Source organism: Girardinichthys multiradiatus, chromosome 19 (assembly GCF_021462225.1).
Source record: "Girardinichthys multiradiatus isolate DD_20200921_A chromosome 19, DD_fGirMul_XY1, whole genome shotgun sequence".
Classification (NCBI taxonomy): domain Eukaryota; kingdom Metazoa; phylum Chordata; class Actinopteri; order Cyprinodontiformes; family Goodeidae; genus Girardinichthys; species Girardinichthys multiradiatus.
The window spans coordinates 30,655,451-30,683,127 of record NC_061811.1 but is presented as its reverse complement, the minus strand read 5'-3'; the positions used below and the strand labels follow the sequence as shown (position 1 = coordinate 30,683,127).

The 27,677-nt window shown below is 41.5% G+C and overlaps 2 protein-coding genes across 2 annotated transcripts; both read right to left on the bottom strand.

Moving 5' to 3' along the window:
- Window positions 1-266: 266 nt before the first annotated feature.
- Window positions 267-5,911, bottom strand: LOC124855384 (serine/arginine-rich splicing factor 5-like). Its single transcript, XM_047345201.1, has 8 exons — window positions 5,760-5,911; window positions 4,606-4,742; window positions 4,444-4,514; window positions 4,134-4,280; window positions 3,599-3,668; window positions 2,124-2,197; window positions 1,929-2,033; window positions 267-1,369 (listed from the first exon to the last, which is right to left on the bottom strand). The coding sequence occupies exons 2-8, from the start codon at window positions 4,729-4,731 to the stop codon at window positions 1,084-1,086; spliced, it is 879 nt and encodes a 292-aa protein (XP_047201157.1). The 5' UTR covers window positions 4,732-4,742; window positions 5,760-5,911; the 3' UTR covers window positions 267-1,083.
- LOC124855382 (serine/arginine-rich splicing factor 5-like) lies at window positions 267-27,677 on the bottom strand. Its single transcript, XM_047345200.1, has 9 exons — window positions 27,487-27,677; window positions 24,294-24,430; window positions 24,132-24,202; window positions 23,804-23,968; window positions 23,269-23,338; window positions 21,793-21,866; window positions 21,598-21,702; window positions 20,740-21,038; window positions 267-1,082 (listed from the first exon to the last, which is right to left on the bottom strand). The coding sequence occupies exons 2-8, from the start codon at window positions 24,417-24,419 to the stop codon at window positions 20,741-20,743; spliced, it is 909 nt and encodes a 302-aa protein (XP_047201156.1). The 5' UTR covers window positions 24,420-24,430; window positions 27,487-27,677; the 3' UTR covers window positions 267-1,082; window position 20,740.

Genomic DNA, 27,677 nt, shown 5'->3' with positions numbered 1-27,677 from the left:
TTCTAATTTATTGAATATGACTGTCAGGAAAGGATATGGTGTAAATAACTCAGGGCCCAAATGTTCATGAAGATTTCTGACAATCTGTGAAACAGTATTATCTAAATCAAATTGCTAGCAACATGAGACACACAAAGGAGAATATATGAAACATCAGAAAACCAAAATGTGAATAACCAACTGCCCTCTTCATACGGTCAAAACTCATGTCTGGCTTTTGTTTGTGTATTTATTCCACTGCAAAGTGATTAAAAACATTTTCAAGACATTTTTCCATTGAAGTTTAATATTTTCATAGCAAAGAAAAATAAAATGAAATTAGTTGACATTTGTACTGCACAATAAATGTAGAACAGAGGGATCGATAACTTTCAGTCAATGAAAGATTTGAGTTTAAATGCAAACATTCTGTGTGAATTTTTTTTTTAAACACAAAGTAAAAAACAAAAATCACAATATATAGATTCATTTGCATCTAATTATGCAACATTTACAAGCAAATGTGTCACACTCAGAATCCCAGAGGAAAAAGAAATCAGTCAAAACACTGACTAAAGTAAGACATTTAGAAAAATGAATTTCCAGATAACCACTCAGAGAAACAAAGAAAACTCCAGCTGAACTGCTCACATGTTCAAATAACTGAAATGAAAAAATACATAGATGCCTTAACAGAAGAATGATCTATGTTTAAAAGCAAAGCTATTTGTTTTTTATTAATAACAAAATCATTCCCAACTGTTTAGGGGAATCAATAGTATTCCCACAAAGATCAGGAAAGCACAAAGTGGATTAAATAAAGGGACAACAAGCAGCCAATGTTGGACTGAGATGGGCATCGTCACCAATATCAAGGGGCCAGAAGAATCAAATGTCAAAATTTTCTTTAAATTAATTTTACTCTAACAGAAGTAGACTCCAAACTAAATGCACAAAACAGACAAATTTAAACAATTGGTTCTGCCTTCAAAAGACCCCCACCCTAAAGTCTTTTTTCCCCTTTGTTAAAAACAAATACACATGCCACTAGTGAGGCTCATAAACCTCCCTCAATCTACCTTATGACTTACAGCTGCACCCATCTTAGTTTTTACTGTCTGCTGAGGCAGAGCGGGAATGCGAACGAGATCGGGAACGGGATTTGGAGCGGGATTTGCCAGTTTGAGCAGGAGCAGGAGAGCGAGATCGGGAGCGAGATTTAGACCTGGAGCGGGATTTGGCAGCAGGTTTGCTCCCTCCTGATGTTTTCTTCTCTGGGGTGCGGCTAGGTGATCTGGAGCGGCTCTTGGAGCGGCTGCGGCTCCTAGAACGACTCCTAGAGCGGCTTCTGGAGCGGCTCCTGGAGCGGGAGTAGCTGCGAGAACGGCTCCTGTTGGTAGAACAGAAACAAAGAAACGTTAATGTAACAACGGCACAATGAGCTTATGGTTTAAATAAAACATTCAATAACTTACATGTATTCATGGTTTTAAATATTAAGAATGGTTAGAAAATGGGAACCTATGTGTTCAAGGTACATTTGTGTTCAAAACAGTATGTTTAAAGAAAGTGAATACAACTAAATGCATTGGGAAGACTGAAAACTATTCCTATTATTTTGAACATTTCACTTTCAATTAATGAATCAATTACACAGAATCAGCAGCCAGTATGGCATAACTGTTGGTTCAACTGGTTTTCTCTTATTCAAACACACTTACTACCAAATCATTTGCCATCTAGAAATATAGTTTCTACAAAAAACTGTGATCGGGTTGGTGATAAAAGTTTGAATACAACTGAAGCTGCAATAATTCGCTTTCAGGTAACTTTGTGCTATGCTCATGTTTCACTGCTTTACATAAGAATCGCAGCAGAAATGCCCTGGTAAACATTGTTCTCTAGATAGAAAGGAAATTCACTCTGCCTCAAATTGTAAAATGACTCACCTTCTGCTATCTTCAAATATCTTCAGCTTGCGCCCGTTCAATTCTGTTCCATCAAGTTTGGAGATGGCGTTCTTCATATCAGAGCGAGATACAAACTCAACCACCCTGCATTCAAGCAAACAGTAAGCCATCCATACTTTTGACAAAATAATAAAAATATTTAAAAAAGACCTTTCAGTTAATCAATAAACTCACCCTTCATTTTTAGTGGGTCTGTGTGCATCCACAAAGCTAACTTCACCTGCCTTTCTCATCAGGTCTTTAAGGTCCTATTTCAAAAGCATATCATACACTTAATAAGGGAATTAAACACGAAGCATCACTGAGAACCTTCTCGGACCTGGGACCAAAGAAACGACCAGGCAGCACCAATAAACACCAAACAGAAACATGAGTAACCCATTTCTAACCTCTTACCATGTTTTCATAAGGTCCTATTAGAGCAGAGGGCGTGTAAACAAAAGAGCCATAAAAAACTTTGGAGGACAAGTTCTGTCCTTTTCTGCTACAGTGCGTTAACCCCAAATATTTTTATTTATTGCTTGAACTTATTACTGAAAGACCAAATTAAACCCTAAAGTGCAACACTTTACAGAAAACAGGCCAAACTTTTGAGGAATTTGATCCTAATAGTCAATTTTTGTAAGACAAATTTGTGTAGGAGTTTGTGAGATGAACAGCTGTTTTACTTAAGTTCAAAAGATAAAAAATTATAAAGGAAAAAAGAGCTAAGTAGGAATTCCTTTTTTACATTTACCAAATGACTTTCTTTTACAAGGGGTCAACTGTTTTTACATGATTTTCTTTTGAGACTAATTCTCCACCCTTCTACCACCCGACCCTATAAAAAGAAACCCAATCACATGAGTTTTATGCTACTTACCGCTCCAAACCCAGGTAGATAATAGCATAGAGCCACTTGTCCAAATAGCAAATGGGAAGCAATGCAGTGTAAAGCCCTTGAGAAACGCCCTCGAGAAATGCTCTCAGCCTTGCATCAGCATCCGGCCTCCTCAAGTAAGGAACCACCAGAGAGAAAGTAGGGGGTGTGATGTGTGCCCGACTCAACACCCCCCCAGCTCCATCAGCCACAGAAATAGCCCCAATTGAGAGACTGTAGGAGACCATGGATTTGAGGGGCAGGGCAGGGTTCCGGCAGCCGGGAATGGCAGCCCACAGAACCTCCAGACTGTGGCTACGGCCCTCCTAAGGTTACCGTATCCTGCGCTAGACCACTTTCACCGCTACGGGACCAGCCAAGACTTTAGACCGGCAGCAACTGCGTTTAAGGAAAAGCACCAAATGGACACTATTCAGAAAAACAACCAGCAGAGGGCGCTACATACTTTTGACACCCAAGTGGAGGGTGTTTGTTTACCTCTGATATAAAAGGAAACCATACCAGAGGAGCTGTTTATTTAAAAAAAAAAGAAAAAGTTTTTTGGTAAAATATTAACAGCAGTAAGATGCTTTTGGGGAAAAATGTGATCAAGTGAATGAGACACTAGAAAAAGGGGAAACAAATACATTTCTTTGCCAATTAAAAAAAAAAGTGTGTAGATTTGAACAATCTCCATATAAACAGCCAAAATGAACCTATTATTTTACTATTAAAACACCAGAGAAGATGCCATAATAACTGTATTTAATGAAATTATGTAATCTCATACCTGCCAGCTAACCCGGGATGAGAGGTTCTCCACAATTAGCCTGTGATCAGTGCGCATAGGAGGGCCATACCTGTACAGAAATGTTTAAAACACAGCATTTCAACCTCAACATTGTGCAGAATACACTTCCTATGTCAAACAGCAGCCTTCTCTGTGTTCAACACAATATCCTATTGAATCTATTCTTTTCTTATTCGCTGATGTAGATTTTTTTTCTGTTTGCCCAAGAGTTGTGTCAATATTTGAATTGGTGTCAGGTGTGGAAAAACATGCTGTTATTTGCAACTTATTGCAGTTCATTGAGCCAAAAGGCTTAGAACCAACCCTATTTATTTAAGCAAACTTGTCTGTTAAAATGTATACTTATACATAGGAAACTAGTGACTTTTATCTTCAGAGGCCAAAATCATGGTTAACTTGAAATAGTGCTTTTATTGAGCAGGAAAACATGATTTTTTATTTTTACTAAACCAAAGGCAAACCTTTTCCGACTGGCTAAGAAAGAATAGAGAAAAGCAAACTGAGTCTCATGTACCTATGGTATCTGGTATCACGGGATTGGCGATAGCCGCCACCACCGCCGCTGCCACCACCACCACCCCCGCTGCTGCCGCCAAAACGTCCCATTCCAGGAGCACCACCTCCTCTTCCTCTCCTGGAGCGGGCGCGTTCAATAGTGACCCTGGGAAGAACATGTAAACAACTGATTGAAGTGAAAGGGATATTAAAACATGCCATTCAAAAAAACACCGAAAGGCTGAAAAAGATAGTGAGTCATGGAGTAGCTAACTTCAGCTGCATGCCAGCTACTCAGGCAACCCTGCGCTTGTAGATAATATTTTTACCTTTCACTGCACAGTTCTTTCCCATTCAACTCATACACAGCATCATCAGCGTCTCTGTGGTCATCAAATTCCTGAAAAGAGAAGAACATCGTTTTTGTAGACCAAGAATAAAAAAAGATCAGATCAAACTCATAATTTACCAAAATTGGTTTTCACACTTACCACAAAACCAAATCCATTTTTCAAGCTTATCTCTCTTATGTGTCCATATCCCTTGAAAAATTTCTCCACGTCTCTTTCTCTTGCATGTGTACTCAAGTGGCCGATGAAGACACGGCTGCCACTCATGTTGCTCTTTGCTGAAATCAGACAACATGCAAATTTGCAAACAGAGACAAAGAGATAGAACTTCCATGTGTGGGCTGGTTGGCCAAGTTTGCAGGAAATAAAGATACATTTTTTTAACCTATTAACACTTCATACATATTTTATTGCATTTGCCAACATGTCTCATGTTGGGCTGCAGTTACTGTTTACCCCGTCTCCAGGAACTTATATGAATCATTATCCTGGTTAAAATTTCCTGTGAAAATGTCTTGCTCTGTTAAGAATCCTCTCACACACTTGTGACAAATTGGCATTGACCAGTGATCACGTCAAGGTAGTAAGTTAACACAGATCACACAACAAAGGCATTTTTACTCGAGGTTGTCATATCACGAAAATCTCATAATCGGCCATACTTAATCACAAACCAGCCAAGACATTACTTTTTTCCATATGTTTGAGGAAAAAACTGAACTGTAACCAAAATGGCAATTCCAGATACAAATAGTGCTGTGCTCTTACTGTGGTCTAGTTGATTGTAACCATGTCCATTTTTTAAAACTAATTTCTTTTTCAAACAAAAGAAAGTGATAAAAACATATTTCACTCACATAAACCGCGCAATGAGTGTCAAATAATATAATATAAAAAAGTGCCAAATAAGTTTAAATCATTTGTGGTTTAAGGACGGATTGAGGGATTAGGACCTACATGAGCCTCCAGACCCTTACAAGAAGACACCTGCGAAAAACGCCGTCGTTACTGCTCAATACGTTTATATTATTATTGTCGACTAAACAACTAAACGTAAGGGCTAAAATAAATTTCACACAGAACGTAAGTAGTTCTTTAAAACCAAGTCATATTTCTGAGAAAAAACGTTTTCCGTTTTTTCATCTCGCCTCGAGGTCGCTTTCAGTTAGCCGACGAGAGCTAACATTAGATACGAAAACAGTCGCTGTTAAAAGGCACAAAACGCTACAGTCACCTGGTAAAACATACAAAAATATATTGAAACTCATTAACGTAATATTTTATGGGAAGCTTACCTGCTTTTCTTTCTGAGAACAGCTGAAGTGTTGTTTACGTTGCAGGTTATGGACTGAATGTAGGTCAAGCAGAAAAACTGGAACAAAATGGCGATTGAGTCCGCAGAGGAGGAAAGACTATCGCTTGCGTTTTAGTTGCCAGGTTATCAGGAAAATGCACTTTCGAGCCCCTCAGACGTTGAGGACAGTTTCCGTTTATTATCGTTATTACATCATTGGTGATGGTATTTTAGGAAGACCTCAAAAAACAAGATTGTAATGTGGATGCCAGAAACAAACAAAATAAGCGTAATTCATCTACCTGACCAAAGAGGGATGTAACTACTATTTGGCAACCCACCAGGGCGTGTTCTGTCGACATGCTACATTAAATGTAGCTCTTGTCTAGATCTTGAATATATTGAAACAGATTATAATAAAACCAATGTTACTGGTCTTAACACTAACTAGTATTAGTAACAGAAACAGACAACGAAGTGACAACCATTACTCTGTTAATAAAAGTATAAAGTAAACAAAGTATCCAATTTTAAACAGTCTGGTGGCCAAACAATACATTAAAAGCACAACAAAAATGTAATTTTCACAAGGCACAAGCAGGAATATGACTTTTCATTAGCTGTAATCCCATATTTATTCATGTTGTCTAACCTGTATATGTGTATCTGTATTTAAATATCTGTGTTGACTAGTATACAAGTATTTTTGTATATATATTTAATTTGATGTACACATGATTGGGTACGTCTTTATGTATAAACATGCATGAAAGTGTGTCTATACGTGTTGCATTTATATGAGGTATGTATTAACACAGTAGTTAAATAGGAAGACACAGTTGATCCCTTTTGTTATGATTGATAAAATAATAGGGGAGAGTTACAGAAAGGTATGCTTCTTTGTTGCACATGTTTGAAGTAAAGTCTTTACTCAATCAATCAATCAATCAATCAATCAATAGGTCAATCAGTCAAGTTGGATGCATGGAGACTGAGTGGAAAAAATATCTGTCTCTAAATGTATTTGCAGATTTGCTTTGCTGCTTTTCTGTGGACAACAAACCACCATCTTTGCAGAAGTTGTGTACAGGGTATTGAAGTTGAATGGAAAATAAATTTTTTAAATCTATTCAATAGAATGTTTTAAAAAAAATAATAGTTAAAGAAATTCCCCTCCTTGAACCGCCACCTTAACGTGCTGAAGGTTCTGGGTGACGGGTCAGACAAAGAGCACCACAGACGCTTCAATGAGGACCATTAGAACGAGGCACGTGACGTCATCGGGTATGGCGGAGCCTGGGTCCCACCCTGGAGCCAGGCCTGGGGGTCAGGTTATTCCTCGCGGGACCAAGCCCAAACGAGAGACGTGAGGCCATCCCCTAGTGGGCCCACCACCTTCAGGAAAAACCATGAGGGACTATTCAATCTCTATTGAGATTGTCTATAATGAACACCATGTTCAAGCATAAAGGTGTTCAACTTGGCACCAGGACACCCTAGGCAGGAGGTTGATGATCGACTCTGTAGTCGTGTCTTCGGACCTTTGGCCGCATGTCTTGGACACTCAGGTGAAGAAGGGGGATGAGCTGCCCAACGATCATCATCTGGTGGTGAGTTGGATCCGCTGGAAGAGGAGGAAGCCAGACAGACTTGGCTGGCCTGAGCGTATAATGAGGGTCTGCTGGGAACATCTGGCGTAGCCTTTGGCCAGGGATGTATTCAACTCCCACCTCCGGGAGAGCTTTGACCAGATTCCGGGTAGGTTGGTGACATAGAGTTTGAGTGGACTATGCTCTTCACCTCTATAGCCTGTCACGGCAGCAATCCCCAAACCCAGTGGTGGACACCGGCAGTAAGAGATGCTGTCAAGCTGAAGAAGGAGTTTTATTGGCTGTGGTTGACTTGTGGGACTCCTGAGGCGGCTGACAGGTACTTTGAGGCTTCGTGGGTGGACATGATCTGCCCACAATACCTCAAGTCTCTGGATTTTGTGAGGCTTTCATGGTTGACACACCTCTTCAACATTGTGTGGCAGTCGGGGACAGTGGCTATGGACTGGCAGACCAGTCAATTTGATTGACAAAGCAACATTTGGAAGAAATTGCTCTGATCAGATGAGACCACAATTGAACTTTTTGGATTACATGCAAAACACTATGTGCAGGACAGGGAAGCAGTTCAGAGTTGGCGAAAAGGTGGATGGAGCTAAATATAAGAATGTCCTGGAAGAAAACAGCAACTCTTCAAATGCAGCCAAAGCTACAACAGAATGGTTTGGTTTGAAGCCAATTGAGGTGTTAAAAATGGACCAACCCTAAATCAAATTGATAATCAGCGACAAGTCTTGAAAATTGATGCTCACATACAATCACCATCGGTCAGACTGAGCTTGAGCTTGAGAACTGAGACTGAGCTTAATTTTTAAAGGAGAAAAGGCAAAGATTTAAGTTTCAAGACCTGCAGTCGTTATTGCAATGAAAGATGGTCCTACAAATTACTCACTCTAGGGGATCAAATTCATGCCAAAATTAAAATAATTACCTTGTACAAAGCTATTAAAACAATCTATTACAGTATTTTTTCAACTACCAACCACACACTACTTTGTGTTGGTCTGTGACATAAAATCCCAGTAAAATTCATCAAAGATTGAGGTTGTAACATGACAAAAATGTTAAAAAAAGAGAACCCAAAACTAGATTATGTAGATTTTACAACTTAAAAAATGAGGAGGTAAAAATACGTACTCCACATTACATGATATTCTCCAAAGTTCCCAAACGCTTGTTGTGAAAATGCAATCTGGTTGAAATGTGTTGCTCAAATTTATTTCAATTCATCACTTCTTCTCTTTCTGCAAATACTTGGGCTCATGTTCTATGTAAAATTTTTTCCCATAATATCAGCTTTTAAGAACCAGAGGTGGACACACCAGAGATGCGATGAAGGATGAGCCCGGCCCTGTTCGCAGGTAACGTTATCTTCTTTCCAGTACCTCTAACATCAGAATCAGAATCAGCTTTATTGCCAAGTTCGCACATACAAACAATAAATTTGCCTCCGGTACACTTTGCTCTTTTGTTCTGTTTTTGCAATACAGAATATACAAATTTACAATTTACAATGTACAATGTACACATATCTAATAAAAAAGGTGCATTTGCAACATCTGTATGCTGTTGTTCTGTACTCTATTGAATGTTCATCAGAGAAACAGCCTGGGGGAAGAAACTGTCTCTGTGGCGGCTGGTTTTAGTGAACAGTGCTCTGTAGCGGCGGCCTGAAGGTAAAACTCTAAACAGTTTATGGCTTGCCTAATCATCACACAGACAACAAAATCAGGGGGAAAAACAATATTTCCTTTTTTTAGATGATTTTCTCGTACTCGTCGTCTTCCGCTTTATCCGGGACCAGGTCGCGGGGGCAGCAGACTCAGCAGAGACGCCCAGACGTCCCTCTCCCCAGACACCTCCTCCAGCTCCTCCGGGGGGAGCCCAAGGCGTTCCCAGGCCAGCCGAGAGACATAGTCCCTCCAGCGTGTCCTGGGTCGTCCCCTGGGCCTCCTCCCGGTGGGACTTGCCTGGAACACCTCCCGGGGAAGGCGTCCAGGAGGCACCCAGTATAGATGCCCGAACCACCTCAACTGGCTCCTCTCGATGTGGAGGAGCAGCGGCTCTACTCCGATCCCCTCCCGGATAGCCGAGCTCCTCAACCTATCTCTAAGGGAGTGCCCGGCCACCCTACGGAGGAAGCTCATTTCAGCCACTTGTATCCGGGATCTCGTTCTTTCGGTCATGACCCAAAGTTCATGGCCATAGGTGAGGGTAGGAACGTAGACCGACCGGTAAATCGAGAGCTTCGCCGCACCGATCCGTCTGTTGATCTCCCGCTCCATTCTTCCCTCACTCGTGAACAAGACCCCGAGATACTTAAACTCCTCCATTTGAGTCAGGAACTCCCCTCCAACTTGAAGAGGACAAGCCACCCTTTTACGGTCGAGAACCATGGCCTCGGACTTGGAGGAGCTGATCTTCATCCCTGCCGCTTCACACTCGGCTGCGAACCGCCCCAGTGCATGCTGTAGGTCTTGGCTAGAGGGGGCCAGCAGGACCACGTCATCTGCAAAAAGAAGAAACGAAATCCTCTGGTCCCCAAACCAGACCCCCTCCGGCCCTTGACTGCGCCTAGAAATCCTGTCCATAAAAGTTATGAACAGGACCAGTAACAAAGGGCAGCCCTGCCGGAGTCCAACATGCACCGGGAACAGGTCCAACTTAGTGCTGGCAATGCGAACCAAACTCATGCTCCGCTTGTACCCGATGGACCCAGTAAAGGACCCCCGATTCCATACTCCTGGAGCACCCCCCACAAGGTATCACGAGGGACACAGTCGAATGCTTTCTCCAGGTCCACAAAACACATGTGGACCGGTTGGGCAAACTCCCATGAACCCTCGAGTACCCTGTAGAGGGTATAGAGCTGGTCCAGTGTTCCACGGCCGGGCGAAAACCACACTGCTTCTCCTGAAGCCGGGGTTCGACTACCGGCCGGACTCTCCTCTTCAATACCCTGGCATAGGCCTTACCAGGGAGGCTGAGGAGTGTGATCCCCCTGTAGTTGGAACACACCCTCCGGTCACCCTTCTTATGTAGGGGGACCACCACCCCACTCTGCCAATCCAAAGGCAGTGTCTCCATCCGCCACACAATGTTGAAGAGGCGTGTCAACCATGACAGCCTCACAACATCCAAAGACTTGAGGTACTCAGGGCGGATCTCACCCAACCCCGAAGCCCAGCCACCGCGGAGCTTTTTAACCACCTCGGTGACTTCAGCCCGGGTGATGAAAGAGTCCAACCCCGAGTCCCCAGCCTCTGTTTCCACCAGGGAATATGTGATGGCAGGATTGAGGAGATCCTCGAAGTACTCCTTCCACCGCCCGATAATGTCCCCAGTCGAGGTCAGCAGCTCCCCACCCCCACTGTAAACAGTGTTGGTGAAGCACTGCTTCCCCCTCCTGAGGCGCCGGACGGTTTGTCAGAATCGCTTCGGGGCCAACCGGTAGTCCTTCTCCATGGCCTCACCGAACTCCTACCGGGTCCGAGTTTTCGCCTCTGCCACCGCCCAGGCCGCGGCACGCTTGGCCCCACGGTACCTGTCAGCCGCCTCAGGAGTCCCACAAGCCAACCACAGCCGATAGGACTCCTTCTTCAGCTTGACAGTGTCCCTTACTGCCGGTGTTCACCACCGGGTTCGGGGATCTCCACCGCGACAGGCACCGCAGACCTTGCGGCCGCAGCTACGGGCAGCAGCTTCGACAATAGATGCGGAGAACATGGTCCACTCAGACTCTATGTTTCCAACATCCCTCGGAATCTGGTCAAAGTGAGAGTTGAATACATCCCTGGCCAAGGGGTTCGCCAGATGTTCCCAGCAGACCCTCACTATGCGCTTGGGCATGCCAAGTCTTTTCGGCTTTCTCCTCACCCAGCGCATCCAACTCACCACCAGGTGGTGATCAGTGGACAGCTCAGCCCCTCTCTTCACCCGAGTGTCCAAAACATGCAGCCGAAGGTCTGATGATACGACAACAAAGTCGATCATTGACCTCCTGCCTAGGGTATCCTGGTGCCAAGTGCACCGATGGACACCTTTATGTTTGAACATGGTGTTCATTATGGACAATCCGTGACTAGCACAGAAGTCCAATAACAAAACACCGCTCGGATTCAGATCGGGAGGCCATTCCTCCCGATCACGCCTCTCCAGGTGTCACTGTCATTTCCCTTGTGGGCGTTGAAGTCCCCCAGCAGAATAATGGAGTCCCCGGGAGGGGCACTATCCAGCACCCCCGACAGGGATGCCAAGAAGGCCGCGTACTCCGCACTACCACTCGGCCCGTAGGCTGAAATGATAGTCATAGACCTCTCCCCAACCCAAAGGCGCAGGGATGCGAACCTCTCATCCATTGGGGTAAACCCCAACACTAGACGGCTGAGCTGGGGGGCGACACGCAAACCCACCCCAGCCTGCCGCCTCTCCCCGTGGGCCACTCCAAAGTAGAAGAGAGTCCAGCCCCTCTCAAGGAGATGGGTTCTAGAGCCCACGCTGTAAGTGGAGTCGAGCCCGACTATTTCTAGTCGATATCTCTCGACCTCCCGCACAAGCTCAGGCTCCTTCCCCCCCAGCGAAGTGACATTCCACGTCCCTAGAGCCAGCCTAAGCATCCGGGGATCGGGCCGCCGAGGTCTCCACCTTTGTCCGCCGCCCAATCCTCTTTGCACTGGTCCCTCACGGTTCCCCTTGCAGGTGGTGGGCCCACTGGGGGATGGTCTTGCGTCTCTCGTTCGGGCTTGGCCTGGCCGGGTCCCGCGAGGAGCAACCCAGCCACCAGGCGCTCTCCGACGAGTCCCGACCCCAGGCCTGGCTCCAGGGTGGGATCCTGGCTCCGCAATGTCACGTGCCTTGATTTTGTAGTCGTCATGAGGGTTTCTTGAACCGCTTTTTGTCTGACCCGTCACCTAGACCCTGTTTGCCATGGGAGACCCTACCAGGGGCATTTAAGCCCCAGACAACATAGCCTCTAGGATCATTCAAGCACTCAAACCCCTCCAACACGTTAAGATGGTGATTTGATAGATGATTTTTTGTATCTAAACCCAGAGACTTCCAGGAATTTCTCTTCTTGTGCAGCTGATGCTAAGCTAAAAATAGTTCAGCACATAATCTCTTAAAACCAATCCGGATTTTTCATTTTTGTGTTTTGCCGTTGGCACAATAACCAGTTTAATAAGTCAATACAGCTGGCTGAACCATAGCCTATAAAGGGCCAATCTTAATGCTAAGCTGAACTCACAGTAACTGCACAGACAACATATTGGGCTCTTAATGGGAAGGAAAAAACAAATTTCTGCTCCTCTAATTCTCAGCACCTCTGTCTCTCTAGTTCAAATGGTAAAACGGGGTTTAAACTAAGAGGAGCCATCTCTGGCTGGAAATCTAGGTTTTCTATCCTGTATGTCATCAAATGTTAACAGTATAAAGATCACTTTGATATAAAAAAGTATTCAGAAAAATGCACTATGTCACAAAGTTAGTAACTGAGAGAACAGCAGCTAGAACTTTTTCTCTGAGATGGCCGGAGATAGTGACCGAGCTGTTTTAGGCTCAAAACAGCAGCTGTTTCAACTAAATGTATTCACTCTTGATTGTTTGCAACCCCTGGTTACTCAACTAATGGCTTATTCACTCTGTGATTCTCAGTCAAGAGATTTTCTTCCACAAAAAGATCATGAGAAGGTTTACATAATGACTCAGGATGTATGAAAAGTATTTACCTGCTTAAGGATTTCTTCTGTTTTTGCAATACATGTTCACACAGGTTTAATTCAAATATTTTTTTTTCCTTTTTTCATGTCTGGCAAAATTGAGGACTAGGTAGAAATATTACAATTTAATAAAAAATGTGATTAACCACATTTAATTCACTGCCTAACACTAAGACACTTCTATTTCCACATACTGTCAGGATGGTTTGGATAGCTTTTATAATTTAATAAATTAAATCATCATTTAAAAAAAAACTTTTTGTATCTGCTCGGATTATCTTTCTCTGATATTAACATTAGTTTGATAATCTAATTGTGACAAAAATCAAAGCACACAAGAGATCTGCAAGGGGTCAAATATTTTGTTACACCGCTGCATCTCAGTTCAGTTGTCTAATTTGTCACATTCTCTCAACATGCAACATCTACTATCAATTCCAACTCCCCATGCCAAATTGACCTGTTCATTCTCTAAAATGGCCAAAGAATAGATCAATGTTAAGAAACTCGAAACAGCAATGTCATCTGAAGCCCACATAGAGGTTATTTAACAAGGACTTGCTGAACTAGCGGAGATTAGCAGTTTCCTGGTAATGTCGCAGTTTAGAAAGTTTTTTTCTACAAAAGCAGCTTTGAAGGCAGGGTAGGGAACTGTTACTAAGAGAAATGTTTAGGTAATTTGAATGACGAACTGAAACTGGACCTGTCTGAGCTTTCCTTCAAAAATAGAAATCAGACTGGCAATAACAAGATACAAACATCTCCTTAAAGAAAACTTTATGAATTGTATTATAATCCGAGGTTCCTTCCTGAAATATTCTTTGACTCAGTGATGAGCCAGACTTATTCCAACACATCCAGGACAGCGGTTGACACCAGCTGAAGGCATGTTTTATATGGAAGTAAATATTAAACTTAGTTTAATGAACCTGCCACCAGACAAAGACATTTAAAAATATATATTTTCATTCCCTGCTGTTTTTTATTGAATTGCTTCTCTCCTCGTCAGTGAGGTTGTTTCTTCAATTAGGAAATACTTTTGAGTAAAACAAAAATATATATATATTTAATTCAATACCAAAACAAATTTACATTTTAGAAAACAAATTTACATTTTAGAAAACAAATTTACATTTCAGAAAACAAATTTACATTTCAGAAAACACTTTTGCATTTCAGAAAATCAACCGGAAAGGGAATGTACCAACGCCGAGGCCTCAGGGGCTGCATCCTTTGAAGGCCGTATTTGTAGGCCGATTACGTTACAGCGCGGCGACGAAGGCTGTCCCAATTCATGAATCATTCCGAGCAAATGCTGCCGACAAATGTGTCCTTATTTTGCCCGATTTGAAGGATGCGTCGTGAGTATCCTTCGCGGCCCATCATTTCCCATCATTCATTGCGGGTCGAAGCGGATTGGTCAAGAAGGAGAAGCCATGGCGGACCATAGCAACAAAAGCTGTGAGTAAATTGTGGAAAATTACACTTTCTGTGACACAAATTAAGTTCTACAATGTTTTTAGTGCGGGAATATAACTATGTAGACGTGAAATATCTGCTTGATTTATCTAGACATCGCTTAATTTCAAACGTGCTCCGACGTGTTCGGAGTTTTCCGTTCTCGGCGTAGTAACCGGCTCGCCTCGCCAGCCCTACCGGCGGTGAGGTGAGCTAGCCCGGTAGAGATCTGACCGGACTATCGGCACTAAGCTCCCGCTGGCAGTCATCACAGTGAACGTTTAACACAAGTGATTTCTAACAGTTTATGTTATTATTTTAATTGTTACTGAAAATCAATTTAACATTTCAGGTGATATTAAGGTTAACCAGAATAAATGGTCAGTTTTATGTAATCCAACTGTATCGCTGGAGAGTGTGATTGAGAATAAATAAGCTTTTCAATATGAATTTTTAATGAAGAAATGTGCTATATGTTTTAAAAGTTTATTTATAATTCAGTTAACATTATAATTTCTGATTCCAGGTAAACCCGACGAGGATTACACCTCCAAATGTAAGTGAATCTCAGTAAAGAAGTTAAAAGTTTGAAAGAGCTTGTTTTAGACATTTGCATAGAAATATCTTCTTCAAATTAAGACAAATGTGAAATTAAAAAAGGCTTTATTTTTTTTGGCCCTGGTTTGTCCTCGTGGATGAGGTGTTGGGTCAGAGGCCTTCCACAACACCTCCTGTCCTAATTGCCTCCATCCTTGAGGACACTCCAGGGCCAAGTGGAGCGGTGGGCAACCAGATGGAGAAGGAAGACAGTGAGCCAGCAGGAAGGGGTCAGAAAAGAAAGAGGGACAGAGATGATGGAGTTGATCAGGGAGGACATGAGGGCACAGAGAATGGACAGACTGTTTTCCAAAGAATGGCACCAAAATAAGGTGCTATAAAATAAATAAATAAGTTTTGTTCAGATAGTTTCTTAAAGTTTTAAGCTGTTCTAATAAATTTCAAAATTGTTTTTGTCACTAATGTTATTTCCATTTGACCCAACAATACATCAACTTCATTTAAAGTTATAAACAGAATTTATTATGAAAAAATACAAACAGCACTTTAAACAGAATGGGGGAAGAAAACATTCAAACAGATCAAGATTACAAGAAACAAAAGGCATAAAATAAAACTATGTACAAGTATTTACAATGGCGACAGCAGGATCAACCTGAGTGACCAGTTCCTGGAAAAACCTCTTCAACAGAACAAAGAGGCAGATGTCTTTCTGAACAGAAAGTCTGGCGGTGTGGCTAAATCTTTCACAAGGTCAGAGACATGGATGGGATGCTGCAACTGAGACCTTTGGTTTGTCTTTCTGGATGGTGAGAGAAGCATCACACAGGTGGTCTGCAGATGTTTGTGATGCCTCTCTCCATTGTCCACGGTATCGTCCATCAAGTGGGTTTAAAGGGCTGGATGAATTGACGGCTGCCGCATCACTAAGAGGTAATCGGAAAAATGCAGAATTAGAAGATGGTGCTCACAAAATATTACAATTAGTTATACCCCTCAAAAATTAATCACATCTATAATATTATACTTGGCTGGACACAGTACTCATGTTCTGGTGGTACCTCCTCCAGGGCAGACACCTCAGCTGAAAGCTGGTCCTGCCAGAGAGCAACGCTGACTGCCTCAGTCCAAACCTCACCCTCATCCTCTTCTACAGCCTCCTCTGGGTCATCCTCTGGGGCCATGACATCCCCAGCACCAAGGCAGATGTTGTGGCGGATGGCGTATGCTGTTATGACCTGAAAACAATTTAAAAGAGGGTGCATATATGTGTGTATGTGTATATATTATGTATAATGTATATATAAAATGGATCTAGGTCAAAACTTACGTGAGGTACAAAGGTGTCGTGCACCTCCAGCGCTTGCAGGAAGATGGCCCTGAATCTGGTTTTCATCATTCCAAAAACACGCTCTATTATAGAGCGTGTTTTTGGAATGATGGCTGTTAAAGCGCTGGGCTCCCACACCTTGTCTTGTCCTCTTGTAGGGAGTGATGAGGGGGAGTGGATATTGGAGGCATGGGTACCCTCCATCAGCAAGGATAAAATGCCCTGGAGGAGGATAAACTGTACAGTGGGCTTTAGCGGAGCACCCTAGAGTCATGCACTGACCCAGGCCAGCCCACATACGTGTCAATAAAATGGCTCTCAGAAACTGCTTGCAGGATTATGGAAGGGAAGAGTTTCCTGTTCCTGTAGCACTGACCATCAAGGCTGCTTGGACACCTGAAGTGGATATGGCAGCCGTCAATTGCACCCACAGCTTTAAGAAAAGCTCTGTGGCGTGCCAGCCCTGCAAACTCACGGGACACTGCCTTAAGTCCTCAGGGGTCTTTAGAAGGTAGATGACCTGGTGACGAATAGCCACGATCTCCTCTGTAACTCTGTGGACGATGCGATGGACAGTAGAGCGAGGCATCTCAAACACTCTGCAGACCACTCTGTAGGATGTGCCACTTGCCACCAAGAAAAGAAAAACCAAGGTTTCAATAGTAGCACTCATCCATGTTGCCTGTCCTGGTGCAAAAGATTAAGCAGCACTGCCAGAGACTCCCTGCTCAGCCGAATATCTGGCCTGGTGTCCTCCTGGTCGAAGAAGCGTTTCAGGACTGGGACACTCAGGTTGATCCTGCAGTAAAGGGGTCTGGTCAAGAAAAGGGAAGAATGGAGATGGAAAACCACATTATTTTTAAGGCATACTTCTGGATATTTTAAGTAATCAAAGCAAGAAGATACTAATACACCGAAAACTCTGCATTATTATATAATTATCTAAGAACAGCCGGAGGGGATCAAATACTTTATAATTCCCATCTATCTTAAAATTTAAAGTTGTTGTTTATATATATATATATATATATATATATATAAAGTTGATATCTCTTTGTTTATTGGCTAGTTAAATCAAACATCTTTTTTACCTGAACATGATTGTCTCTGGATTGTACCTGGAATCAGAAATTATAATGCTAACTGAATTATAAATAAACTTTTAAAACATATAGCACATTTCTTCATTAAAAATTCATATTGTAAAGCTTATTTATTCTCAATCACACTCTCCAGCGATACAGTTGGATTACATAAAACTGTCCATTTATTCTGGTTAACCTTAATATCACCTGAAATGTTAAATTGATTTTCAGTAACAATTAAAATAATAACATAAACTGTTAGAAATCACTTGTGTTAAACGTTCACTGTGATGACTGCCAGCGGGAGCTTAGTGCCGATAGTCCGGTCAGATCTCTACCGGGCTAGCTCACCTCACCGCCGGTAGGGCTGGCGAGGCGAGCCGGTTACTACGCCGGGAACGGAAAACTCCGAACACGTCGGAGCACGTTTGAAATTAAGCGATGTCTAGATAAATCAAGCAGATATTTCACGTCTACATAGTTATATTCCCGCACTAAAAACATTGTAGAACTTAATTTGTGTCACAGAAAGTGTAATTTTCCACAATTTACTCACAGCTTTTGTTGCTATGGTCCGCCATGGCTTCCCCTGCTTGACCAATCCGCTTCGACCCGCAATGAATGATGGGAAATGATGGGCCGCGAAGGATACTCACGACCCATCCTTCAAATCGGGCAAAATAAGGACACATTTGTCGGCAGCATTTGCTCGGAATGATTCATGAATTGGGACAGCCTTCGTCGCCGCGCTGTAACGTAATCGGCCAACGAATACGGCCTTCGAAGGATGCAGCCCCTGAGGCCTCGGCGTTGGTACATTCCCTTTCCGGTTGATTTTCTGAAATGTAAAAGTGTTTTCTGAAATGCAAAAGTGTTTTCTGAAATGTAAAAGTGTTTTCTGAAATGTACATTTGTTTTCTGAAATGTAAAAGTGTTTTCTGAAATGTAAATTTGTTTTCTGAAATGTAAATTTGTTTCGCATCTTGTAAAAGTGTTTTGCACCCCACGGCCACCGTAATAAATACTGATTTTATTTAAGAAAGATTAGTATCAAATAAATTGGGTGGCATTGTGAGAAAGTGGTTCAGTTTGTGTTTACCACTTCTCCCTTATTCTTATTTCTGATTTATTTACTTTCGGTAGCTGGTCATAAAGCTTAAATTTAAACATTAGTTTGCAACTTTGCTTCAATTACTAGTTTGTTTGTGTTAGCATTATGTTGCAGTTTCCATCTATTTATATGTTTGGGTTAAAGCTATTACTTCTGGACTATTGGTTGAATTTGTTTATTTTGTTTCAAAGTATATTCGTGGTATTTGTTTTCCTTTTTATTCCCCATTGTTTGTCATAGTGTTTCCTGCTTGAATGGCTGGATGATGTCACTGATTACCTTGCTGGGCTCTACCAATTCGAGGGTTTTCTTTGGAGTATTGCTTTGTTTGTTTTTCTTTTAAGTAACTTTTGAGTTAACTTCGATTACATGGTATATTTTGCAGATCCTTTCATTATGAAGATGAGTTTGTAAATTAGATTAGTAATTTTGTTTTTCTAGTTTCTCTGTTTAGATTTTGTTTTTTTCCTATCTAATTGTCCACTCAAGCGCAGGTGTGTTGCCAACTGGCTATACAAACCAGTGAGTGCTTGGAAGCTAGAAAAGAGTGGTCTGAGTCAAAAGTAACAAATAAAAAGTCAACAGAAGAATCTGAAACTGGGGGCTGATGCTGTTTTCTTGTTCACCTTGCTGCTCCTTGGCAACACTACTTCACAGGCATTTTAAATTTATCTCCACCACAGAAAACCCAAAAACCTAGTAATAGCCATATTCAATAAGTTGTGTTCCAACTAGGCTTAATTTCTCAGAATTAAAGTCTATTTTCAAAACAACCTTTAAGCAGGTATTAAACAGTTTCATTAAACCCACCTTTCTGTAATAAAAATGTTTTTATTGGTCTGATGTAATATTCTAATCTTATGTTTTCATTCACTGTAAGCAGAAAATCATTAACAGAAATAAGGCACTAAAAACATGTCTGTGTAATTAATCTGTTTCACTTGGTGAACTTTCTGAAATAAATTAACTTTTCAATGTTCTAATTTATTGAATATGACTGTCAGGAAAGGATATGGTGTAAATAACTCAGGGCCCAAATGTTCATGAAGATTTCTGACAATCTGTGAAACAGTATTATCTAAATCAAATTGCTAGCAACATGAGACACACAAAGGAGAATATATGAAACATCAGAAAACCAAAATGTGAATAACCAACTGCCCTCTTCATACGGTCAAAACTCATGTCTGGCTTTTGTTTGTGTATTTATTCCACTGCAAAGTGATTAAAAACATTTTCAAGACATTTTTCCATTGAAGTTTAATATTTTCATAGCAAAGAAAAATAAAATGAAATTAGTTGACATTTGTACTACACAATAAATGTAGAACAGAGGGATCGATAACTTTCAGTCAATGAAAGATTTGAGTTTAAATGCAAACATTCTGTGTGAATTTTTTTTTAAACACAAAGTAAAAAACAAAAATCACAATATATAGATTCATTTGCATCTAATTATGCAACATTTACAAGCAAATGTGTCACACTCAGAATCCCAGAGGAAAAAGAAATCAGTCAAAACACTGACTAAAGTAAGACATTTAGAAAAATGAATTTCCAGATAACCACTCAGAGAAACAAAGAAAACTCCAGCTGAACTGCTCACATGTTCAAATAACTGAAATGAAAAAATACATAGATGCCTTAACAGAAGAATGATCTATGTTTAAAAGCAAAGCTATTTGTTTTTTATTAATAACAAAATCATTCCCAACTGTTTAGGGGAATCAATAGTATTCCCACAAAGATCAGGAAAGCACAAAGTGGATTAAATTCTTCTAATTTCCCCTCGGGGATCAATAAAGTATCTTTGAATTTGAATTGAAGTAAAGGGACAACAATCAGCCAATGTTGGACTGAGATGGGCATCGTCACCAATATCAAGGGGCCAGAAGAATCAAATGTCAAAATTTTCTTTAAATTAATTTTACTCTAACAGAAGTAGACTCCAAACTAAATGCACAAAACAGACAAATTTAAACAATTGGTTCTGCCTTCAAAAGACCCCCACCCTAAAGTCTTTTTTCCCCTTTGTTAAAAACAAATACACATGCCACTAGTGAGGCTCATAAACCTCCCTCAATCTACCTTATGACTTACAGCTGCACCCATCTTAGTTTTTACTGTCTGCTGAGGCAGAGCGGGAATGCGAACGAGATCGGGAACGGGATTTGGAGCGGGATTTGGAGCGGGATTTGCCAGTTTGAGCAGGAGCAGGAGAGCGAGATCGGGAGCGAGATTTAGACCTGGAGCGGGATTTGGCAGCAGGTTTGCTCCCTCCTGATGTTTTCTTCTCTGGGGTGCGGCTAGGTGATCTGGAGCGGCTCTTGGAGCGGCTGCGGCTCCTAGAACGACTCCTAGAGCGGCTCCTGGAGCGGCTCCTGGAGCGGGAGTAGCTGCGAGAACGGCTCCTGTTGGTAGAACAGAAACAAAGAAACGTTAATGTAACAACGGCACAATGAGCTTATGGTTTAAATAAAACATTCAATAACTTACATGTATTCATGGTTTTAAATATTAAGAATGGTTAGAAAATGGGAACCTATGTGTTCAAGGTACATTTGTGTTCAAAACAGTATGTTTAAAGAAAGTGAATACAACTAAATGCATTGGGAAGACTGAAAACTATTCCTATTATTTTGAACATTTCACTTTCAATTAATGAATCAATTACACAGAATCAGCAGCCAGTATGGCATAACTGTTGGTTCAACTGGTTTTCTCTTATTCAAACACACTTACTACCAAATCATTTGCCATCTAGAAATATAGTTTCTACAAAAAACTGTGATCGGGTTGGTGATAAAAGTTTGAATACAACTGAAGCTGCAATAATTCGCTTTCAGGTAACTTTGTGCTATGCTCATGTTTCACTGCTTTACATAAGAATCGCAGCAGAAATGCCCTGGTAAACATTGTTCTCTAGATAGAAAGGAAATTCACTCTGCCTCAAATTGTAAAATGACTCACCTTCTGCTATCTTCAAATATCTTCAGCTTGCGCCCGTTCAATTCTGTTCCATCAAGTTTGGAGATGGCGTTCTTCATATCAGAGCGAGATACAAACTCAACCACCCTGCATTCAAGCAAACAGTAAGCCATCCATACTTTTGACAAAATAATAAAAATATTTAAAAAAGACCTTTCAGTTAATCAATAAACTCACCCTTCATTTTTAGTGGGTCTGTGTGCATCCACAAAGCTAACTTCACCTGCCTTTCTCATCAGGTCTTTAAGGTCCTATTTCAAAAGCATATCATACACTTAATAAGGGAATTAAACACGAAGCATCACTGAGAACCTTCTCGGACCTGGGACCAAAGAAACGACCAGGCAGCACCAATAAACACCAAACAGAAACATGAGTAACCCATTTCTAACCTCTTACCATGTTTTCATAAGGTCCTATTAGAGCAGAGGGCGTGTAAACAAAAGAGCCATAAAAAACTTTGGAGGACAAGTTCTGTCCTTTTCTGCTACAGTGCGTTAACCCCAAATATTTTTATTTATTGCTTGAACTTATTACTGAAAGACCAAATTAAACCCTAAAGTGCAACACTTTACAGAAAACAGGCCAAACTTTTGAGGAATTTGATCCTAATAGTCAATTTTTGTAAGACAAATTCGTGTAGGAGTTTGTGAGATGAACAGCTGTTTTACTTAAGTTCAAAAGATAAAAAATTATAAAGGAAAAAAGAGCTAAGTAGGAATTCCTTTTTTACATTTACCAAATGACTTTCTTTTACAAGGGGTCAACTGTTTTTACATGATTTTCTTTTGAGACTAATTCTCCACCCTTCTACCACCCGACCCTATAAAAAGAAACCCAATCACATGAGTTTTATGCTACTTACCGCTCCAAACCCAGGTAGATAATAGCATAGAGCCACTTGTCCAAATAGCAAATGGGAAGCAATGCAGTGTAAAGCCCTTGAGAAACGCCCTCGAGAAATGCTCTCAGCCTTGCATCAGCATCCGGCCTCCTCAAGTAAGGAACCACCAGAGAGAAAGTAGGGGGTGTGATGTGTGCCCGACTCAACACCCCCCCAGCTCCATCAGCCACAGAAATAGCCCCAATTGAGAGACTGTAGGAGACCATGGATTTGAGGGGCAGGGCAGGGTTCCGGCAGCCGGGAATGGCAGCCCACAGAACCTCCAGACTGTGGCTACGGCCCTCCTAAGGCTACCGTATCCTGCGCTAGACCACTTTCACCGCTACGGGACCAGCCAAGACTTTAGACCGGCAGCAACTGCGTTTAAGGAAAGGCACCAAATGGACACTATTCAGAAAAACAACCAGCAGAGGGCGCTACATACTTCTGACACCCAAGTGGAGGGTGTTTGTTTACCTCTGATATAAAAGGAAACCATACCAGAGGAGCTGTTTATTTAAAAAAAAAAAGAAAAAGTTTTTTGGTAAAATATTAACAGCAGTAAGATGCTTTTGGGGAAAAATGTGATCAAGTGAATGAGACACTAGAAAAAAGGGAAACAAATACATTTCTTTGCCAATTAAAAAAAAAAGTGTGTAGATTTGAACAATCTCCATATAAACAGCCAAAATGAACCTATTATTTTACTATTAAAACACCAGAGAAGATGCCATAATAACTGTATTTAATGAAATTATGTAATCTCATACCTGCCAGCTAACCCGGGATGAGAGGTTCTCCACAATTAGCCTGTGATCAGTGCGCATAGGAGGGCCATACCTGTACAGAAATGTTTAAAACACAGCATTTCAACCTCAACATTGTGCAGAATACACTTCCTATGTCAAACAGCAGCCTTCTCTGTGTTCAACACAATATCCCATTGAATCTATTCTTTTCTTATTCGCTGATGTAGATTTTTTTTCTGTTTGCCCAAGAGTTGTGTCAATATTTGAATTGGTGTCAGGTGTGGAAAAACATGCTGTTATTTGCAACTTATTGCAGTTCATTGAGCCAAAAGGCTTAGAACCAACCCTATTTATTTAAGCAAACTTGTCTGTTAAAATGTATACTTATACATAGGAAACTAGTGACTTTTATCTTCAGAGGCCAAAATCATGGTTAACTTGAAATAGTGCTTTTATTGAGCAGGAAAACATGATTTTTTATTTTTACTAAACCAAAGGCAAACCTTTTCCGACTGGCTAAGAAAGAATAGAGAAAAGCAAACTGAGTCTCATGTACCTATGGTAGCTGGTATCACGGGATTGGCGATAGCCGCCACCACCGCCGCTGCCACCACCGCCGCCGCCGCCGCCGCCACCTCCCCCGCTGCTGCCACCAAAACGTCCCATTCCAGGAGCACCACCTCCTCTTCCTCTCCTGGAGCGGGCGCGTTCAATAGTGACCCTGGGAAGAACATGTAAACAACTGATTGAAGTGAAAGGGATATTAAAACATGCCAGTCAAAAAAACACCGAAAGGCTGAAAAAGATAGTGAGTCATGGAGTAGCTAACTTCAGCTGCATGCCAGCTACTCAGGCAACCCTGCGCTTGTAGATAATATTTTTACCTTTCACTACACAGTTCTTTCCCATTCAACTCATACACAGCATCATCAGCGTCTCTGTGGTCATCAAATTCCTGAAAAGAGAAGAACATCATTTTTGTAGACCAAGAATAAAAAAAGATCAGATCAAACTCATAATTTACCAAAATTGGTTTTCACACTTACCACAAAACCAAATCCATTTTTCAAGCTTATCTCTCTTATGTGTCCATATCCCTTGAAAAATTTCTCCACGTCTCTTTCTCTTGCATGTGTACTCAAGTGGCCGATGAAGACACGGCTGCCACTCATGTTGCTCTTTGCTGAAATCAGACAACATGCAAATTTGCAAACAGAGACAAAGAGATAGAACTTCCATGTGTGGGCTGGTTGGCCAAGTTTGCAGGAAATAAAGATACATTTTTCTCACCTATTAACACTTCATACATATTTTATTGCATTTGCCAACATGTCTCATGTTGGGCTGCAGTTACTGTTTACCCCGTCTCCAGGAACTTATATGAATCATTATCCTGGTTAAAATTTCCTGTGAAAATGTCTTGCTCTGTTAAGAATCCTCTCACACACTTGTGACAAATTGGCATTGACCAGTGATCACGTCAAGGTAGTCAGTTAACACAGATCACACAACAAAGGCATTTTTACTCGAGGTTGTCATATCACGAAAATCTCATAATCGGCCATACTTAATCACAAACCAGCCAAGACATTACTTTTTTCCATATGTTTGAGAAAAAACTGAACTGTAACCAAAATGGCAATTCCAGATACAATTAAAGCTGCAAGCAGCATTTAAGGCCATCGCACCTCAGCGTAACTCGGCCTGTGCAGCAACCATGGGAGCCTGGTATCGTCGGCCACACGCCACCGATGAGGCCGCTGTTCAATTCCAAATGTCGCCTCTAGGTGGCGCTGTGAGCATCATGTCATGATCGTTTCTCCTGCAGAATTGTGATCTGCCGAGAAGTATTCAAAATCCGACCTTCCAGATGGAAGCTGCACTCACTTGTTTATTAGCGGGTGTGGCTAAAGTGATGTCATCTATTGACTGTGTCAAAACGTCTATCATTAACTCACAGTCATGTATACTACATTTGAAGTGGATCTGCTGATTTATGAGGGAGATAGAGCACTTGAAATTTCCTAGGGGGCGCTGTTGATCCAAATTCCAATGTAATCCAATAGAGCTGTTTGGGGGCTGACAAAGATCAACCATATTTATTTTGGAGTGAATTGGACCATGCATGTGTAATTTAGAGCCAAACGTATGGCCATGGCGTGAAATCATAATTCGCCATGCTGTCATAGCCACACTCTCCAGTTAAAGCAGTCAGTACTGGCGACTGTCTTAGACCATCATGTTATCTGTTACTTGGGACAGTTTCACATTAATTAGGTGAAGAACATCAAAAATTTACTCTCTAAAGCAAAACATGACACTTCCTGTTCTCAAGGGGCGGGGCGGGGCTTCGATGATGTCAGCATCTGATCAGTGAATGTTGTTCAGGGCCAGAGGCAGATCAATCTCAGTAGGTTTCAGGTCTCTGTGGCTTTCCTTGTAGAAGCTATATCAATTTCGTCTTTTATGGCGACAAGTCATATTTTGAGGCGTGGCCACGCCCACACACTTTCATGTATCAAAAAGCTTTTGATAACTTTTGATCCCCAATCACTTAAGAGTATACTGAGTGATTTTCAGGTCTCTAAGAGGAGTTCGCTCAGATATGCGGGCTAGAAAGGGCAAATCAGGGGTCAAAATGGCAACTTCAATCCAAAATGGCAGACTTCCTGTTGGGTTTGGACCAATGCTCCAAGACTTTTTTGTGGGTCCCGAGAAGATACACATGTGTACAAAATTTCACAATCCTCGGTCAAAGCATGGCTTGGGGCTGATTTTTTTAAAATTTCTAGGGGACGCTGTGGAAGAATTAGGCCACGCCCACCAAATATGTCATCAGATCTCTGTTGGGGTCTGGACAAGGATCAATCACATTGGATTTGGTGCAGATCAGATGATGTATGTGGAAAATAAAGCCAAACGTATGGCGTGACATCAGACTTCGCCGCGCCACCACAGCCACGCTCTTTTTTGAAAACTCACTGTGCTTCAAAGGAAGTTAGACCCACTCGTTATCTGTCTTCTGACACAGTTTCAAGTTGATTAGGTCAAGAGGGTCAGAGGCACCTTTCCAAGTGAAAAAAGTGACTTCCTGTTCTCAGGGGGCGTGGCTTTGATGACATCATCATTTGACCAGATAGGATTGTTGGTGACCTGAGAGGGATCAATAATACCAGGTTTGGTGTATTTCAGCCAATTTACGTGAAAGTTATTGCTGTTCGAAATTTGCAGCGAGAAGGCTAACTTTGAGGCCTGGTCCCGCCCCTTCATTATGCTCAAAAACTCACTATTTTGATAACTTTAAATCCCCAATGCCTTAACTACATACTGACCAAATATGACGCTGGTAGCTCAAAATCCCTAGGAGGAGTTCGTTAAAGTTCGACATGTATGAAAAGTGAAAAACTTCTAAAAATAACCCTTTGACCCAAAATGGCCGACTTCCTGTTGGTTTTAGGGCATAACCCCCAAGAGACTTTTTTTCATGATTTGGGGAGATCTAGCTATGTACCAAATTTCAACTCTCTAGAACTTACCAGTTGGCCTATCTCACTTTAGGGCTGTAGAACTGTTTGGCCACGCCCATTTTCAAATCCATTGGAATACTAAAATTCCATTGGGGGACAACTTTCTGTAAAGTTTGGTGATTTTTTGAATATATTAAGGCCTCCAAAAAGCCAATTCATTTCCCGGATGAATAATAATAAACATTCGAGTTACTATACAACAATGCCCTTTTTTTTTTTTTAAACTAAATTCTTTTTCAAACAAAAAAAAAGTGATAAAAACATATTTCACTGACATAAACCGCGCAATGACTGTCAAATAACATAATATAAAAAAGTGCCAAATAAGTTTAAATCATTTGTGGTTTAAGGACGGATTGAGGGATTAGGGCCTACATGAGCCTCCAGACCCTTACAAGAAGACACTGCGAAAAACGCCGTCGTTACTGCTCAATACGTTTATATTATTATTGTCGACTAAACAACTAAACGTAAGGGCTAAAATAAATTTCACACAGAACGTAAGTAGTTCTTTAAAACCAAGTCATATTTCTGAGAAAAAACGTTTTCCGTTTTTTCATCTCGCCTCGAGGTCGCTTTCAGTTAGCCGACGAGAGCTAACATTAGATACGAAAACAGTCGCTGTTAAAAAGCACAAAACGCTACAGTCACCTGATAAAACATACAAAAATATATTGAAACTCATTCACGTAATATTTTATGGGAAGCTTACCTGCTTTTCTTTCTGAGAACAGCTGAAGTGTTGTTTACGTTGCAGGTTATGGACTGAATGTAGGTCAAGCAGAAAAACTGGAACAAAATGGCGATTGAGTCCGCAGAGGAGGAAAGACTATCGCTTGCGTTTTAGTTGCCAGGTTATCAGGAAAATGCACTTTCGAGCCCCTCAGACGTTGAGGACAGTTT